At 47.4% G+C, this 18108-nt stretch overlaps 1 protein-coding gene across 2 annotated transcripts in view; it reads right to left on the minus strand.

Moving 5' to 3' along the window:
• The window catches only part of KIFAP3 (kinesin associated protein 3), a 1278226-nt gene that overhangs the window by 163184 nt on the left and 1096934 nt on the right, over positions 1–18108 (minus strand). For both annotated transcript variants that reach the window (XM_069641307.1, XM_069641308.1), the window contains one exon: positions 4910–5099. In XM_069641307.1, the coding sequence (XP_069497408.1) occupies positions 4910–5099 (190 nt within the window). The remainder of the gene's footprint in view (positions 1–4909; positions 5100–18108) is intronic.

Below are 18108 nucleotides of genomic sequence, written 5' to 3' on the forward strand. Positions count from 1 at the left end.
CAGGACAGCAAGATCCTGACAGCTGTCCTGGCGGCCAGAATGCGGAGGGTAATAGGCAAGCTGATCCATCCTGACCAGACGGGCTATGTCCCGAACAGGAATATTACTCACAATCACAGACGCCTTCACAGGGTGGTGGAATGGGGGGGCAGTGAGGACAGCGAAATGGCGATAGTGGCGCTGGACGCGGTTAAAGCGTTCGACTTTGTCCGATGGCCATGGCTGCTGGCGGCTTTGGGGCAGTTCGGACTGGGACCATGCTACATGAGGTGGGCCGAGCTATTATATAGTGCGCCTCTGGCTAGGGTCCGTACGGGTGCAGTGGTGTCAGATAGATGGCAGTTAGGCAGAGGCACCAGGCAAGGGTGTCCTTGGTCCCCAATGTTGTACATACTGGCCCTCGAACCCTTAGCAGTCTACCTCCGGCAGCAGTATGATCCGGTGGGCGTAGAGGTGGGAGGAGAGTGCCATCTTATGTCCCTGTATGCAGATGATATGCTGTTATACCTGAAACATCCGGAAGAGAATTTGCAGTATATCTTGGAGGTATTGGAGAGGTACGCCTGGTTGTCCGGCATAGCGGTTAACCCTCAGAAATCCGTATTATTCCCGCTAGGCAGTTATGTGGGGATACCGGCAGAGAGGTTGCCGGTGCTGCGGATTCCGTGGGCAACAAGCTCCTTCTGGTACTTGGGCATTGACGTGTATCACACGACCGAGGAAGAACACAGGTATAATACTGAACTAGCTGTGGGAAAGATTGAGAGGTGCATGAGGTTCTGGGAAAGATTGCCTTTAGCTATGATGGGTCGCGGAGCTATGCTTAAAATGGTGGTGCTGCCCAGGCTCCTGCATTACTTTAATAACATCCTGTATATACCTAGGAAGTTTTTCGCTAAGTTACATAGCGTGTGTAGGAATTTCCTGTGGCACGGCACGAGCAACAGGGTCGCATTATGGAAATTGCAGAACTCTTACGAGAAAGGTGGCGTGAAGCTGCCAAACTTTGAGGCCTATTATATTGCGGCGCAACTGCAATATGTGGCCAGGTGGCTTTCAGATGAAGAGACCCCCGAACATAGGCTGCTAGGGAAAGACTGTTCCCCCTTCTATCTGCGGGAGGTGATTTGGGTGACTGGCTCATGGATGAGAGAGCGTCCTAAGATGCTAGCCCTTGGCAGGAATATATGGCGGCGTGCCTGTCGGATGATGGGTGACCCCTTGCCGTGTATGCCGCAGTTGCCTCTGATCGCCCTGGCAAAGGAGGACGGGCAGCTGAGAACTATTATCCGGACGTATTGGGAGTCAGTGGGATTGATCACTATGGGCGACATCTGGCAGGATGGGACCCTGATGGAGTTCGATGAACTGGAGGCAGGGTCGGGGCTACACAGGGGTCAATATGTAACATATCATAGGGTGGTCCTGGAGGTCCGGAGCACGTGGCCCGAAACTACTTTGGCCGATGAACCGGATGCCACCCTGGAGACGATGTATGACGCATCAGAGGGTGGACACGAGGTCTCTAGGTTGTACGAGATGTTGATGACAAAGGTTGGGAAGGATTTGGGGCACCTGAGACTGGAGTGGGAAGCGGAGATGGGGGCCCCGATGTCGGATGGGATGTGGGAGCGCGCCCTGGGGTACCACAAAAAGGTATCGAGGAACGCCAGGTTCAAGCAGATACAGCTCTATATTACGCACAGGGCATATATGACCCCCCCTTAGAATTTCCAAATTTCTAGGTAGTGGGCGCCAGGCGTGCCCCAAGTGTAACGAAGAGAATGCGGACATGATACATATGTTCTGGGCGTGCCCAGTGATTGCAACTTACTGGGGTGAAGCGGCGCGGAGGCTGGCAGGGAGGGGTATCACACTTAAGGTGGATTCGGCTTGGGCTTGTCTGCTGGGAGGGTGTCCCAGGGCGCGTAAGCTTCGACATGTTGAGAAACTTAAAGATCGGGCCTATGTGCTTGCCAAACGTAGGATAGCCATGGAGTGGAAGAAATGTCACAAGCCGCGAGTGGAGGTCTGGTGGCGGGATCTCCAAAAATGGGCGGATGCCGAAACGACAGCGTGGCAAGATGGCAGTATGGCAGGGGATGAGGAAGAAATAGGCTCTCTCACGGCATGGAAGTTATTGTTAGCTGAGCTATTTGGTGCGGGATCGGCCTCGGCTGGACTTGAGAGCGATGAGGCCCCACCGCACGGAACGGACACTGATGGCGGACACTCTACAGGCTCATAGGGGGGAGGGATGGGGATTGCAGTGCCTTACTTTTTGTTTGTTTGGTTTTGTTGTTTAAAGTGTTTTATTTATGTTTCGTTGTAATGTTGTTTGGTTGAGATAAAATAAAAATATATTTAAAAAAAAAAAAATTATATAAGGCCTTCAGTTTACACACTAAGCAGATAAAAATGCCAGGCAAATATGCCCCACCCGTATACAATAAATATATATATATACATGTCCCCTTAGGAGGGTTAGATTAGTATTTGATGCAATGACCAGTACAACAAAAGGTATGTAGTTCTAATACATAAAGATAGAGAATGAACACGAAATAGCTTCCCTAATTCTTATAAAGTCCAACCCTAGGGTGGTTTGGGGCCTTGTGCCCAAAGGTCACCAGTTTTAAAGCATATACTTCTTCAGATGGGTTTATATAGAGATGTGCAGTGCAAGTGATTAATTAACTAGTTCCAAAGTTAAATAAAAGTTCAAGTAAAGTTTTGGTAAGTGCTCAATTCAATCCAACACACTAGGATAGGCCCAAGGAAGGATCTTTAACCCAGTTTCCACCACCAATGCTCAGATACAAGTTATTTAGGACTGTATGCCCATGTAACCCTATGGAGAACAGGGGAGGGGCATAAAAAGGTATGTTAACTTAACCCCCTAACTCTGATTCTTCCAGAGACCACTGCAGGTGTTCCGGAATACATTGGGGGCCAGGGAGATACAATCTTCTGTGCTTGGTCCGTTTAAGGAAGGCTCAGGTGCCACAGGTACAGAGGTCACTTTCAGCATCCGTATTTACTTTTGGTTGGTGCAGTAGAAGACCCAAAAGAGGAAAGATGAAGACTTCTGTGGGGCACCATGGTCAAGCGGTGACAGGCGTTCTTCAGGCGGCAAACAAGGGCAGGCACATCACTGCTTCCCTAAGTGTGAGACAGCTGAAAATGCAGGAGCAGGCAACTTGTAGCACAAATCGAAGCTCTGTAAAGTTCCAAAGCTCTGCTCAGAAATGAAATGGCTGCAGCGAGGTAGCCTAGGAGAAAGCTGGTTAGTCCACCGGTTGGTCCAGGGACACTTCAGATGCCAATGGACGTAGGGGGGACATGCTACGGCAACATTAAGTGCATGGAAAAACATATTTCTTTGCCCTGATTGGGTTTTATAGCCTTTCCTTCAAAACTGACTCCACTATGCACCGTCTGTTAGGATCATGACAATTGCAGCTGAAAGACATGCAGGGCCACCCTGATTTAGTAGAACCAAAACATACTTCTAAGGTACTGTCCCTCTTTCTATGACCATTTGGCCAGACTGATGAGGGCCAAGGTGCGCCCCACAGCATCTCTTTCACAAACAGTTCTGATCAAGGACACAGCTCAACCAGCAATACATTTCCGAGATCCTGTCAACTGAGTCCACTGTAATCTCATCAGTACAGTATCCTCATCTGCGGTAGCCTGGCCTGTACCATCGCCAATGCCACCAGTAAAATGCAATGCACCATCAGAGCAACTATTCCCCAGAGACACCTTTGTAGTTGTGCCTTTTTGAGGGTGACATACACATTTACTGTGACTGTTCTCCTCGAAGAACCACTCGCACCTGATCCCAATGCCACAAACACAGGGACTACACTATCCAAATGCTAGGCATAGTCGAGATTTGACAGCTCCAATCAGAAATTGCAAAAGATAACCTTGATGTACCTGAACATTTGGTGGCTCCCAGAGCCACCCAGGACTCATAAGTTGACCCTCACTCCAGTGGTTGGTATAGAATACACCCTTCCACCTACAGACATAGGATTTTCTCTGTTCTACACTGCTTCCAACTGCACACCATTAACTTATTAACTCTGTGCAGACCTTCCATTTGTTTTAAGTGATGACCGTGTTACTTTGCATCTCACTCAGCCCAATCTCCACTTGAGAGTTTGGGCTAGACTGACTGACCACCTATATGAATTGATGAGCAGAAAAAAATAGGAAGCACTTGCTTCTCTATACTGTGAGCCAAACTGGGGCAGAGCCACTTGTACTTGGGCTGGAATCAACAGCACAGGAGCAAGATCTACAGTTACATGTCTTTATACCAAAATAGTGTATAAATAATGAACATATATCGAACATTTTATAACAAAATATTTTAAAGAGAATGCACTTTTTTTTTCTTTTTTGGGGGGTTCCATCCCCCCCAAAAACCCACCCCAACCGTTTCCCAAAAATATTTAACCCTTTACCCCACCCCTAAATGCATTCTCTATAAACATTTTCGTTAGAACATTTTCGATATATGTTCATTCTTTATAAAAGGTTCGATATAAAGACTGCATACCAGATCTACTGGTGCATCTTGAACAAGTCGTCTAGGTCCCACATAGGCAGAGTAAGCATTTCATTGACCATATCGTCCAAGACACTGTTAGTAAGATATGAACAAGGAACTTCAGGATGACCACAAATACCTGACCAGCCCTGGAGAAAGGTCTGGCTGGACTGGTTGAGGCCGCTGGGGATATAGGGTCACTGCTGCACCATCATCCAGATGACCATCTCCTTTGGTCTCTTAATTTATTGCATCACCAGATCCCATTTGACAATAGAGGTCTATGATATGGCAACATCTACCAGTCATTGGCTAAACAAAACGTAAACCTTCATAAAATTGTACCTGCATTATAGTAAAGATCAGGCCGTTCCAGAATGTCTCCTTCATGGATGTATGGTTCGATGGGATCATCGCCATAAAGATACTGCTCACTTTCATCCATTTGGCGGCTCTCCACCATCTCTAGCCACTGGGAATTATGCCAGCGGAATTTTTCACTTTGTATTTTCTTAGCCCATTCATCGTCATACTCCTGTTAAAAAAAAACATTAAAAAATTATACCACATAAATAAATGGGCAATTAATGTCATGGTGTTCTGTGGCTATGCAATGCTTTTTACAACAAAAACAAGTCACTGATGAGGGTGGACTGGGTAAAGGCCAGCAGGGTTTCAAAGAAATCAAAAGGGAGCAATTCCAGCTTGATTAAGAACCAGATCTGTCATAATCTGTTTAGTCCCTCTCCCACTTGCCTTGTGCTGTGCCTTCTGGCAGTCAAATTAAAGTCACTCACAGGGATTGGAGTTAAAGTGCCCCTTGCACTTCTTTCTTGGCTTGGTTGATGCTTTTCTCAGTCACCGTCTTTGGTCAGAATGCACTGGTCTACATTGGTGGTCCCTTCAACCTGCTGTTCCCGAGGGGCCTAGATTTGCTTTAGATGTTCCCACATTTGTCATTCTTTGAAAGATCTCACCGGGCAGAGGGAGCCTATGGTGGGAGACCAGGAATTTAGGCAAAATCATTGCTAGCACTTGATCATTTGCCTCTTTCACAGGATATCTTTGAATTGAATTGATATTTTATTTATATCGCGCTCAAACAGAAGTGTTTCAGAGAGTGACAAGGCAAGGGAGGGGAACAGGGGAGAAACAAAACCAGTGCTCTTATTAGGTCCAGTGACATTGAGAACGTGCAAGTGCATGGGAAAGGGAAAAGGGAAAAAGTGCATGGAAGGGGGGAGAAGTGGAAAGTGTGGTAAAGAGGAGAAACAGATAAATAATAATAAATAAAATAAATAAATAACAGCAATAAACAGTGGTAGTGCAGCCAGCAAGTGGAAAGTGCTGGGTTCAGCAGACAGGGTATGTCTTCTCAATCTCCTGGTCTTTTGTCTCCTCCATTTTCCTCCTCGACGCCTGCAATAATCAAGCCCACTTCCCCTCCCCCATTTAGCTACTTTTCCTTTCCCCTTTCTTTTACAGCCTCCTCTCCTCATCCTGGTTTCATTTGAGGTGCCTGGTTCTTCTTCTTTCTTCAACTTAATATATTTTGATCCAGTCTGCTTCTCTCTTGGGCAGGTCCGATATTTCACGCTTCTGTACTGTCTCTACTTGCTCCTGTTTTGGACTTCCTACTCATCTTCTCTTAAACTTCCTCACTGTCTGATATGATATGGCATTTGTAACGCGCCTATACACAAGTGTTTCAAGGCGCGACAAGGCGAGGGGGGTGGGGAACAAACTCTACATTCTCCATTCCCCTCTTTAGGTCTTTCCACTCTTCCCCACCTCCTCTTTGCTTTTCATTTCCTCCAAATTCTACCCCCCTCTCCTTTTGTTAGAGCAATTTTTTTTTTAGTCTAACCTTGTGGGTCCCTCAAACATGTTCCTGGCATTCATGTTTTTTTTTCTTTATTTTTGCAACTAGGGAGACTTCTACTGAAGTTTATCTGCCACCGCAACCTGTTTTCCGATGTGTGGCCCTTAGTAGACCATATGACAATGCATTACTTACCGTAAAAGCATTTCTGATGGTTGTATCTGCTTAGATTCACATGCTGTGCATAGTCCGACATCCAGTGGTCACTGCGGAGTATTGCATTTTGTTTTTCGTAGTCGAAAAGGGGACGTCGACAAGGCGTGTTTGTAACACTATCCCTATAGTGACATGCGTTGCACCCACAATCCCTCACGCGTCGAGGTCCCTCCGTTTGTATTTTTTCTGCCCTGAGGGAGCCTTCTATACGTGAGTGAGTACAGAAAGAGAGAGAGAGATGTAGAAAGGTGTCTATGTTCCTTCCATCCGAACGGGGAGGAAGGGTGGGCGCATGTGAATCTAAGCAGATACAACCATCAGAAATGCTTTTAGGGTAAGTAATGCATTGTCTTCTGATGTTTGTTAATCTGCTTAGAATCACATGCTGTGCATAGACAAGCGAGCAGTATCGGAGTTGGCGGTGGGTTATTAGAAGGAACAGTAGAGAAAAGATGTCTTAATACTGCCTGTCCCACCTGGGAGTCAGATCTAGAGCGTGCATCTAGACAGTAGTGTTTTGTAAAGGTGTGCACAGAACTCCAGGTTGCCGCTTTGCAGATGGACTCAAGGGGAACATTTGCAATGAATGCTATGGATGCCCCAGTGCCTCGAGTAGAATGTTCTCTTGGCTTGAAGGGTAGTTCTCTCTTAACAAGAGTGTAACAGAGAGTGATGCATTGAACAATCCATCTAGATATAGTGGATTTTGAAACTGCATCTCCTTCTCTTCCTGCTGCCACCAAGACAAAGAACTGATTAGTCTTTCTCAGTGGTCTGGTTCTTTCCATGTAGAGCATGACAGCTCTGCGCACATCAAGTGTATGCAGACTTTTTTCTCCCGAATTGGAAGGGTTTTGAAAGAACGTTGGTAGTTCTATTGACTGGTTTACATGGAATTTTTAGATGCATCTCGGTGCAAACCTTGGGTGCGTGCGTAGAACCACTTTATATTTGTGAACTGCTACAAAGGGGTCTAAAACAGAAAGAGCCTATAGTTCACTTACTCTCCTAATGTAGGTGATAGCTATTAGGAAAGCGGTCTTAAGAGTGAGGTCTTTAAGAGTTGCTTTGTGCATGGGTTCAAAGGGTGAGCCCATGAGTCTGGTAAGTACCACATTCAGGTCCCAGCCGGGAGCTGGGTTTGCTATCGGAGGGTGTATTCTCTTTACTCCCTCCATGAAGGCTTTGATAACTGGGACTTTCGACCATGACACTTTAAGCTGGGAAGTGGTGTATGCAGAAAGTGCCGCTAGGTGGACTTTAATGGAATTGAACACTAGACCTGAGTCCAGTAAATGGGTCAGGTACAGGACAATGTGCGTGCGGGAGCAGTCAACTGGGTCGATGCTTCTTCCTCTACACTAGATGACAAATCTCTTCCATTTGCTAGAATAACAGTGACGAGTGTTAGGCTTTCTAGCCTCCCTGAGGATGTCCATGCATCTCTGCGGGAGTTGTAAGTGTCCAAATTCTATGATCTCAGGAGCCAGGCTGCTAAATTCATGGTCGGAGGGCATGGATGCAGTGTCCTGCCCTTGTCCTGTGACAGGATGTTGTGCGGGCAGGGAAGTTTCACTGGGGGAGATAAGAGACATTTCCATCAAGTGAGCGAACCATGGCTGCCGGGCCCACATAGGGGCCACTAGTATCATGGTAACTTGTTCCTGGTGCATCTTGTGCACAATCTTGTTGAGAAGGGGAGTCAGGGGAAAGGCGTAAGCAAATTTCCCTGAACATGGAATCTATAGACCGTTCCCCTTGGATTGGTTCTGGGGGTACCTGGAGGCGTAATATTGGCATTGTGAGTTTTCCAGAGTTGCGAACAGGTCTATTTCTGGGAATCCCCATTGTGTGAAGACGTCAAAGACGATGTCTTTGTGCAACTGCCATTCGTACTCTGAGGGCAGAGGGAAGTCTCTGCTGAGTTTGTCTGCTAGCAGATTGAGTTCCCCTGGTACATGTTGCGACAGTAGGAACATGTTGTGTTTGAGAGCCCACTTCCAGATATTCTGGGCCAGCTTGGACAGTCTTGGAGAGTGGGAGCCCCCTTGCTTGTTGAGGTAGTACATGGCTGTGGTGCTGTCTGTAAGGACCATCACTGTCTTCCCTTGTAGGTGTTCCTGGAAGGCTTTTAGTGCCTTGAACACGGCCAGTAGCTCCAGTAGGTTTATGAGCTTGGATGCTACGCTCGGAGTCCACACTCCGTGAGCAGTCTGATGGGATAGGTGAGCCCCCCATCCTGTGAGGGATGCGTCTGTGGTTAGAGTGGCTTCCACTGTGGGTGTGGCAAAGGGTTTCCCTATTACCAGGTTTTCCTTTGTCCACCACCGTAGCGAGAGAACCAAGGCCTGCGAGACCACCACTAGATCGTCCCATTGTCCGCTGGCCTGACACCACTGGCTGTTGAGCCACTCTTGCATTGGGCGCATGTGCAGGCGCGCGTGAGGTACCAAATAAATACATGACACCATCATTCCTAGCAAGTGCATCGTTTTGCGCACCGTCACCTCCCGACCTGCCACATATTGGGGAATCTGAAACAGCATGTTTTGGACCCTCTTGTTGGAGGGGAAGGCGAGGCCGTCCTTTGTTCGAATTAGAGCCCCTAGGAATTGTTTGACTTGGCTGGGGTCTAAGCTGGAGTTCTTCTTGTTGATGGAGAAGCCCAGTTGGAACAAAGGGTCTACAGTCTTTTGGGTGTTTGAGAAGCATGTCTCGTAAGAATCCCCTGTTATGAGCCAGTCGTTGAGGTAAGGGTATACTGGGATGGATAACCTGCGCAGGTGGGCCGCTGCCACTGCCAGTAATTTCGTGAATACCCTTGGTGCAGATGCTATGCCGAAGGGTAGCACTCTGAACTGGTAGTGTTTGCCCTCTATCATGAACCTGAGGTATTTTCTGTGCGCTGGCAACATTAAAATATGACAGTATGCATCTTTCATGTCCAGTGTTGTCATGTAATCTCCCTGTGATATCAGTGGGATCACTTCCTGCAAGGTCACCATACGAAACTTTTGGGGTTTGACAAACTTGTTCGCTGGGCGCAGATCTAATACAGGGAGCATGGTTAGATCCTTTTTGGGTACAAGGAAGTACACTGAATAAATACCTTCCGTTACCTGAGATAGAGGCACGACTTCTATAGCTCCTTTTTCCAGTAGCTGGTCCACTTCTTTGAGAAGGATGGCGAGGTGTTCTGGTGTCATGCGTCGTCCCCTCGGGGGTCTGTATGTTGGGGAACTGTTGAACTCTATACAGTAGCCGCGGGCTACGGTGGATAGTACCCAGCGGTCTGATGCTATTCCCTCCCATGCTGGAAGAAAGGATGTTAACCGGCCCCCGACCGGCGATGCATGGGAGGGGACCCGAATCTTCGCGTCACTTGGTGTTGTTGGTGGCTTGGGAGCCTCTAGGGTTGGAACCCCGGCCTCTCCCTTTGCCATGGCGTTGACCTCTCCGATTGTACTGGCCACTATCACTTTGGTAGTTGTTGGCAGAATATTGAAGTTGTTGATTCTGTTGCTGGCGTTGGCCACGAAAAGAACGATTGTTGCCAAATCCCCGTCTGTTAGGGGGTTTTGAGATTTGGTCCAAGGTGTTTATGGTATCGAATTCTTTTTTCGCATTTTACAGTGCATCGTCCACTGCCTTTCCAAAGAGGTTAGACTCCTCAATAGGCTTGTTAATGAGCGCTGCTTGCGTTTCCGACTTAAACCCGGAATTGCGAAGCCAGACGTGGCGCTTCAGCAGAATTCCCTGTACCAAAGAGCGGCCAGCTGTTTCCGCTGCATCGAGGGTATTCTTAACGATGCATTGGTTGACCAGAGACCCCTCATTAACTGTAGCCAGCAATCTAGTTTTTAGGGGTTCAGGGACTTCCTCGATGTCCTGCTTAAGCTTTCCCCATTGCGCATCAGCGTAGCTTGCGAGCAATGTGTTATTATTGGCAATTCTAGTTGAGAACGCTGCCGAGGTGGTAATTCTTTTGGCTAGGGCATAAAGCTTTTTCCCCTCTTTATCCGGGGGTGTCTCGCTGGTAGACAGTGGAACCCCAGCCCTTTTCCTAGTGTTAGTCACCACTAAGGAGTCCGGGATTGAGTGACCCTTAATATATAGTGGGTCTGATTGAGAGGGTGAGAACATTTTTCAATTCTTGGATTAACCCCTCTTACTAGTGCAGGGGTGGCCAGTGAAGGGTTGATTTGTCTCTTAACAGAGGCGAGTATTGGAATTGTTTGGCTGGTGGGGAGGTTTTCTTTGATAATCCTTTCCACGAAGTCAGTGTCTGGGGTGACCTCCCCAGTTTCGACCTCAAAATGTGCTGCTGCTTTCCTCAGCAGCGCATTAAAGGTGGGCTGGTCATCAACAGGTGAAGGGTTCCTGACTGGTGTGGTCTGAGGAGACTTGATGTCTATAATGTCTGGCTCTGTAGACCCTGATGGTGACTGCCAGGAATTTGGGTCACCCTCACCTGGGTCTTCTTCGTACCCTTCCTCACTTATGTTAGTGTCCTCATGGAAGCCTTCTCTCTCTTGTTGGTTTTCATCATTAATGAACTCCTCCTGGAAGTGAGTGTCCTCTTCGGTGAGGTCGTAAGAGTTCATCTCCTCCTGAAAGGGGTATAGAACAACTTCGGGTATTTAGCCCTTGGACTTTCTAGGAGTACCTCCCTAGGTCTTTTAGGTGTCCTATTTTCTCGAATGGCCATAAATCTGTCTAACTTGTCCATACAGGACTGGAACTTCTCTAAGGTCCACTGAGGTAGGCCGGAGCGGTCTGGGAGTGAAAAAGGAGTCTCTTCTCCTTGTATTCGCCTAGATCTGTCCCATAGCGTCGAAGATAAGGTGCCTTCGCCTTCTGAGAAGTGTTCTGGCAGGCTAGGGCTTTCCGTCGACGGTGGGAGCTGTCCCAGCCTACTTTCCGGCGCCTTCGGCGTTTCTTTGGCCTTGCGCGCGGTTTTCGGCGTGTCACTCGACGTCCGTCTCTGGCCGTCCTTAGAAGATATACGCGCGAGGCTTTCGGCGATCATTCTGTCTGCCGAGGGATCGCTCGCTGTCGCGCTAGGTACCGTCGAGTCGTTACTGGCAACGTGCGCGCTAGGTACCGTCAAGTCTTTACTGGCAACGTGCGCACTCTTACGAGGCGCGTAGCCGCTTGAGGGTTTGGGGTTAGAGCCCTTATTTCCCGAGTGCCCAGTTGCCTGTCGCAGGAGCAGTGGCGGGGAGGGCTGGCGACCCTTGCGGTCGGCGGAAGACGCCGGTGGGCCCGGCGCCTCCGTTGGCGCTCTGGCTGCCTTCGTCTTCGACGAATGCGTGCCATGGGGTATGTGTTTTTGAGATTTCTTGTGTGCGTCCTTGTCGCCGGGGTGTTCATCCCCATAAGCTGGGCGTGAGCCGGGCTTGTCGGGGCCGGGGACGGACGAAGAGGAGCGCGAACGCTCCCTCGAGAGGTCTACAACCTCCATTACGGAGGCCGTGTAATCACTGTCCTCGTCACATTCGGCGGCAGCGGGCGAGGAATCTGACCTAGACATGGCGTAGGCCGCCCACCTTTTGACCCTACGGTCCTTTATCGTTTTGGGCTTAACTTACTTACAGGCCGCACAGCCGTCCTCCTTGTGATCTAGGGGCAAGCAACGGTTGCACAGTTTGTGCTTGTCCTTCCAGGTATATCTGCCTTTGCAAAGTGGGCAAAACCTAAAGGGCGTCCTCTCCACAGCTGAGGGCAAGAAGTGTGATTACGACCTCGAAAGAGAGGGAGGGGAAAGAGAAAGGCATTCTCTGAGAGAAAAAAGACCACACAACCCCACTCTCCCTACTGTGTAAGGCCGGCGAGGCCAGGCCACGTGTTCGGCGACGCCGAAGGATCTCCTCCGCTCGTCCTTCCGTCGAAGATCTTGCTCGGCGGAGAAACAGCTTGCAGCTTCATCAAGGGAAGGATCTATATGTTAGATTTTAATAATAATAAACGACCAAGGGTCGAAGAAATGATTTCGCAATGTCTCTCAAGGAGCTCCGCATAGAGGCGACCAATAACTGGGTGGAAAAAAACAATCTGAGGGACCTCGACGCGTGAGGGATTGTGGGTACAACGCACGTCACTATAGGGATAGTGTTACAGACACGCCTTGTCGACGTCCCCTTTTCGACTACGAAAAACAAAATGCAATACTCCGCAGTGACCACTGGATGTCGGACTATGCACAGCATGTGATTCTAAGCAGATTAACAAACATCAGAAATATGGTTGCCAGTGAATGCATTTTAAGCCCATTATTTTGGTGTGTGGATGATTTTATCCCCCCGAATGTATGTTTAGAATCAGCAGCTGAACATTGTTTCTGGCACCACTGGGTTTTTAGCTATTTTCACAGTATTAATCACCCAAACCACTTATGTGGTAGCCATTTGTGTGCTAATGTGTTTCTTTAAGTCCTTCCCCCGGCCATTTTGTTTTGTGGCATTTCTTTGTGTGGACCACAAGGCACAGTCAAAGACATAGGCTGATCCTGAGACCACAAAGGTATCCCAGGAGCGTACATACCAAGCAGTGCAAACTGGCTTCAAGTCCCCCACACATTACAATCTGAATACTTGTGTATTTGGCCACTGTGACTTATTCTGTTAACTGTCACCATAAAAGAAATACAATGTAGGACTTTAAAAATGAATATAAAATAAAAGGGAAGTGCTAAAAATAAAAAGCATGGTCCCTAGCTCACTGGACCCCAAGTGGACGCAGGGAAAATGCCCAGGAGAAGGTAAGTACCACAGAGTTCACTTCAGGACTGTTATTTTGATTGCAGAGAGAAATGTGTTCTGTTTATTACTTGTAGCATTGAGTGGTTTATATGTTGCACGTGTTTTCATTTCTTGAAGCATGTTTGTAACCCCAATTGTTGTCTTTGAGCAGAATTGACTGATGACAAAGTGGTTGAATTTGACATACCTTTCTTTTATGCTGCATGCAAGACTCTTGGGAACTTGTTTTTAAAGCAGATTCTAGATTTAAAAATCAACATCAGACAAACAACGCCGGGCAGGGAAAACTACCTCTCCAAGCAGCCCCAGCGCTTTATTAATTGGGTGATGAGGCGCACCAGTGCCGGCGCACCCGAATCCAGCCCGGTTTTGGCTGGTCTGCACCAGACGCATCGTGCACTACAGGTAAAACTCTTACATCATAACTAATATGACTCCGACTCTGAATCATGGGTTACCACCCCCAGCTCCTGTTACTGCTTGCTGCACAGAAATGAAGTCGCGAAAGGCTGGTTGAAAAACACATCACCCAGATCATACATGGATGTAAAATGCCAGGAGAAACGGAATACTACAATTGCCACTGGTCAAACCGAAAAGTCTTCTCCCACGCTGCTACCTTCATCACTGATATCAAGTGTTGAGGCTATTGAGCCCCTCCCCGCATCATCTCCCTTTATATCAGGAACACAAGAGCAGGCAAAGGGTTTGTGTACCTTTCTGGCTCGCTGCCTACAAGGGACATATGATCAGGTTGGGGGGTCTACCCCGAAGCCGTCTTTTGACAGACCGGAGACACGAGATCTTGTCCCAGAAAATATCGGATTCTTCCTGGATACACCGTAGACAGACTAATAAAATGTCACTACTAAATACCCGATCACTAGCTAAACACACAATTAACATTCATGATTACATTGTGGACAATGAGTAAGATATAATTTGCATTACTGAAACATGGATAAATGAATCTTGCGGACCCAAACTAGGCCTAGCCTCCCCATCAGGTTTCAACTTCTTGGGGGGGGCAAAAGAAATCGAGAACATGGTATTGGAGGCGTCGTAGTATTCCTAGTTAAATTCGACTGGCAGGTTTATGAATCCTCCATCGAATGCGCCAGCTGTGAAATCGCCCATTTAAAAGGACTTTCGAATGAGAACTGTTGCATTAACCTTCTCTTAATCGGCCGCCAACCTGAAACCATGGCAAACTTTAATGAAGATTTCATGCACATATTTGCCCCCCTAAACAAATCCAACAGCTCAAGCAGTTTACTGAGGGATATGAATCGCTGGCTGGGTAACCCAAGAGATAAGAATGCTAGCAACTTGGAAAAACTGCTTAAAGGTACATATTTTAAAATTCTCAATAGTGTACCAGCACACCTAGGAGGCAATATCCTAGATTGGATTGCCTCAAGAAACATCTTAATGGATATTACAAATACAAGACCATGTCCTTGGTCAGATCATTTCTTTGTAGAATGTAATATATACCAAGCAGATCATGGAATTTACCCACGAATCAGACCCTCCAGAAATCCTATTAAACACTAATGATTCTGAAAGAAAGTGTTTTCTAGATAGAGTAGTCCCACTGAAGCTAAAAACAATTAGAGCCAAAGCCTGCAAACAATACTAGTATACTCTAGCTCTAACCCTGACAAAAATAGAAGGCTCAAATGGAACTGGGAAGAAAAATAAATAAATAAATAAACCACACATAAAAATAAGGAGTCCAGGAAATTAATGAAACATGCATACAAACAGCAAACCTATAAGGCCAAGAAGAAATTTTACAATAAACAAATTGAGGGAAATGTAAATGGCTCCAGGAAACTATTTGAAATGTATAGAAGTCTCGAGAAACCTAAAATGCAACTCAAGCAGTTTGTACCTACAAATGAGGACTGCAATTTAGTGCAGCAAGCTTTCAACAACAACATTGCCTTGGCCCGCTCCCAGATCTCTGATGAGCTGAAAGATCATACAACTTTATCGCCACTGACTGCAAAGTCAAGCCCCGCAGACCTGTGATTTCTCCTTCTCATATGTATCTGAAGAACCAATGCTTAAAGTTCTTAAAGATATGCGGCCTACTTCATGCCCAAATCAGATCTTACCATCAAAATGTATCCTTCAAAACCCTAACATCTTCGCTCCTTTCCAAGTACATTTTGTGAACTCCCCTAGTTAACCTCAGTTTGAGAAATCATGTGCTTATTTCATATAAATCACTATTCATCCCAGATGAACCAGTAAGCAATATAAGCAACGTCTCGTTATACAAACTAGAACAGTAAGAGATGAAGAGCTTGAAAGAGAAAAGAAGAAAAAAAAAAAAGAAGGTTTTCACCACCCTATAGCCCGATAGTCATTACCACTCTTTGCCCCATTCCATCTGACAGACAAACCTCAGTCCCGCTTCACGGATTCAGCAGGTATTTCAATAGTCTTGGTTGAAAGAACATATGTTCCTTCTGCGCCACATATTCGAGGAATGGTCCCCATATGCGGGATAATCTGGTAAACTTCCCCTCAATCATTGCCATCAGCTTTTCCATCCCCAGTATTTCCCAGACCTTCTCCCACCAATATGTTATATGGGGACCCTCCATCTCCTTCAAAAAGCGGGCGCGTGTGAGGCGAGCTGCCATGAGCTGGTGAGAAAGCAGTCCCGCCTGGGGCCCGGCATTGGGTAGGAGCCGTCCTCAGGTGCATCGCAAAATACCAGTATCTGTGGATCCATAGGGATCAAATGCCAGTGATTTCTCTAATGTTTGACCTTATTTCGAGCCAAAAGGATTGTATGTTGGAGCAATCCCACCACAAATGGCCCAGGTTTCCCTTCTCCCCACATCTGTGCCAGCACGTATCCGGGTACTCTGCATTCATAGCGTGTAGTCTGTGCGGAGATAGGTACCATCGAAAACATAGTTTGAGCGCTCCCTCCCTAATAGCGCATCGGGACATCCCGTGGGCTCTCCCCCAAATTCTCTGCCACAATTCCTGTGATATCGTTTCGCCCAATTCTCTTTCCCACGCTAACATATAAGGTAGCTTTTCTTCGATAGGAGCGTTTTCCAGGAGACGATAGCAGGTGGCAATTCTAGTATAGTGATGACCCTCTAGCACCATCAGTTCTATACCTGTGGGAGGTCTAGTGGCAACTGGTGTTATGGACGAGTTTGTTATCCAGTGGCGTAGCTGTATATATGTGAATCTCTGTTTCTCGGAGGTTGAATTTCCCTTTGCATTGCTCAAATGTTAGGAGGCAGGTTGTTCTCGGAGGTCGTGTAATCTTAATGGCGTTCCCGTTGACCAGAGCCGGTATGACTCAGGGTGTAGACCCAGAGTGAAGGCAGGGTTCTGCAGGATAGGGAACAGAGGGCCCAGGCCCGGAGAGAAGCCTCTTTGGGTGCAAGCTTTATCCCAACAACGAAGCGTTGTTGCTGTGGTGGGCAAGAGGCGACTTTGTTGTGTACGAGCTGTTTTCGAGAGGAACAGCAATAATTTTAGCGGCAGCTGGGATGCTGATTGTTCAATATCATGCCACTTAGGTGATTCTGGAGGGTCAGTCCATCCCAATATAACCGCAATCTGCGTGGCTCTGTAGTATCGCGGGATGGAGCGAAGTCCCAAACCGCCATTTGCTTTCCCCCTCGTGAGGATTTTCAGTGGAATTCTAGGTGTTTTGCCTTGCCATACAAAATGACCTATTTCCTTTTGTAGTTCAAGGAGGTCTCGTTCTGGGATCAATATTGGTAATGTGTGGAACGTATATTTTAGGCTCGGGAGGAGGGCCATTTTAATTGCACAGATTCGCCCGAGCCATGATATTTCTTGTGCAGCCCAGCTATGTAGCACGTCCTTTAAAAGACTGGGGTTATTGGCTTTCATCAGGCTAGCATAAATTTGTGTCAGGAACACTCTCAGATAAGTGACGTGTGTGTGGAAGACCATTGGAACGGATATGTGTTCTGTAAAGTGGCTAAGGTATCCAGGGGCCCGAGAGATTCATGCCTATGTATTTTGCAGAGTTTGTCATGAAACCAGAGATCGCTGCAAAACGGTCAAGTATGGCCATAAGATTGGGGATCGAGCTAATCGCTGCTCTCAGGAAGCAGAGAACATCATCTGCGTACAACACAACCTTGTGACATTGCCCTTTGACCTCAAAGCCCTGTATCCCCGGGTGAAGGCGAATCTGCTGAGCCACAGGCTCCACTGCTAAGGCAAATACTAGGGTGGAAAGAGGACAGCCTTGCCTGGTTCCTCTTCTCAGGGCTATCTGATTAGTCCATTGTGAGTTGATCTGCACTCGGGTCGACGGGCTACGAAAATTGGAGAGGATCAGACCGGAGAACTTCAGACCGAACCCAAAGCCCTTCAGCACTCGCTCCAGGTATTCCCAAGACATACTAGCAAACGCCCAGTGCGCGTCTAAGGACAAGACTGACAAAGGACCTGGAATTTTAGGGGCCAAAGCCAGCAGGTCCACTGCTCAGCGAATGTTATCATGAGCTGCCTGGCCTTGGATGAACCCGGTCTGGTCCCTGTCAATTATTAATGGTAGAATCCCACCCAACTGACGAGCTATGACCTTGCCATAGATCTTCGCATCCGAGTTAAGCAGAGCAATCGGGCGGTAGGATGTACATTCCGTGGGGTCTTTTCCCGGTTTTAATATCAGGGTCGTCGCGGACTCTGCCATTGTCTGAGTGACAGTTCCCACAAGTAGTTAA

This window comes from Ambystoma mexicanum, chromosome 1q (genome assembly GCF_040938575.1).
Source record: "Ambystoma mexicanum isolate Mex_15411 chromosome 1q, UKY_AmexF1_1, whole genome shotgun sequence".
In the NCBI taxonomy this organism is placed as follows: domain Eukaryota; kingdom Metazoa; phylum Chordata; class Amphibia; order Caudata; family Ambystomatidae; genus Ambystoma; species Ambystoma mexicanum.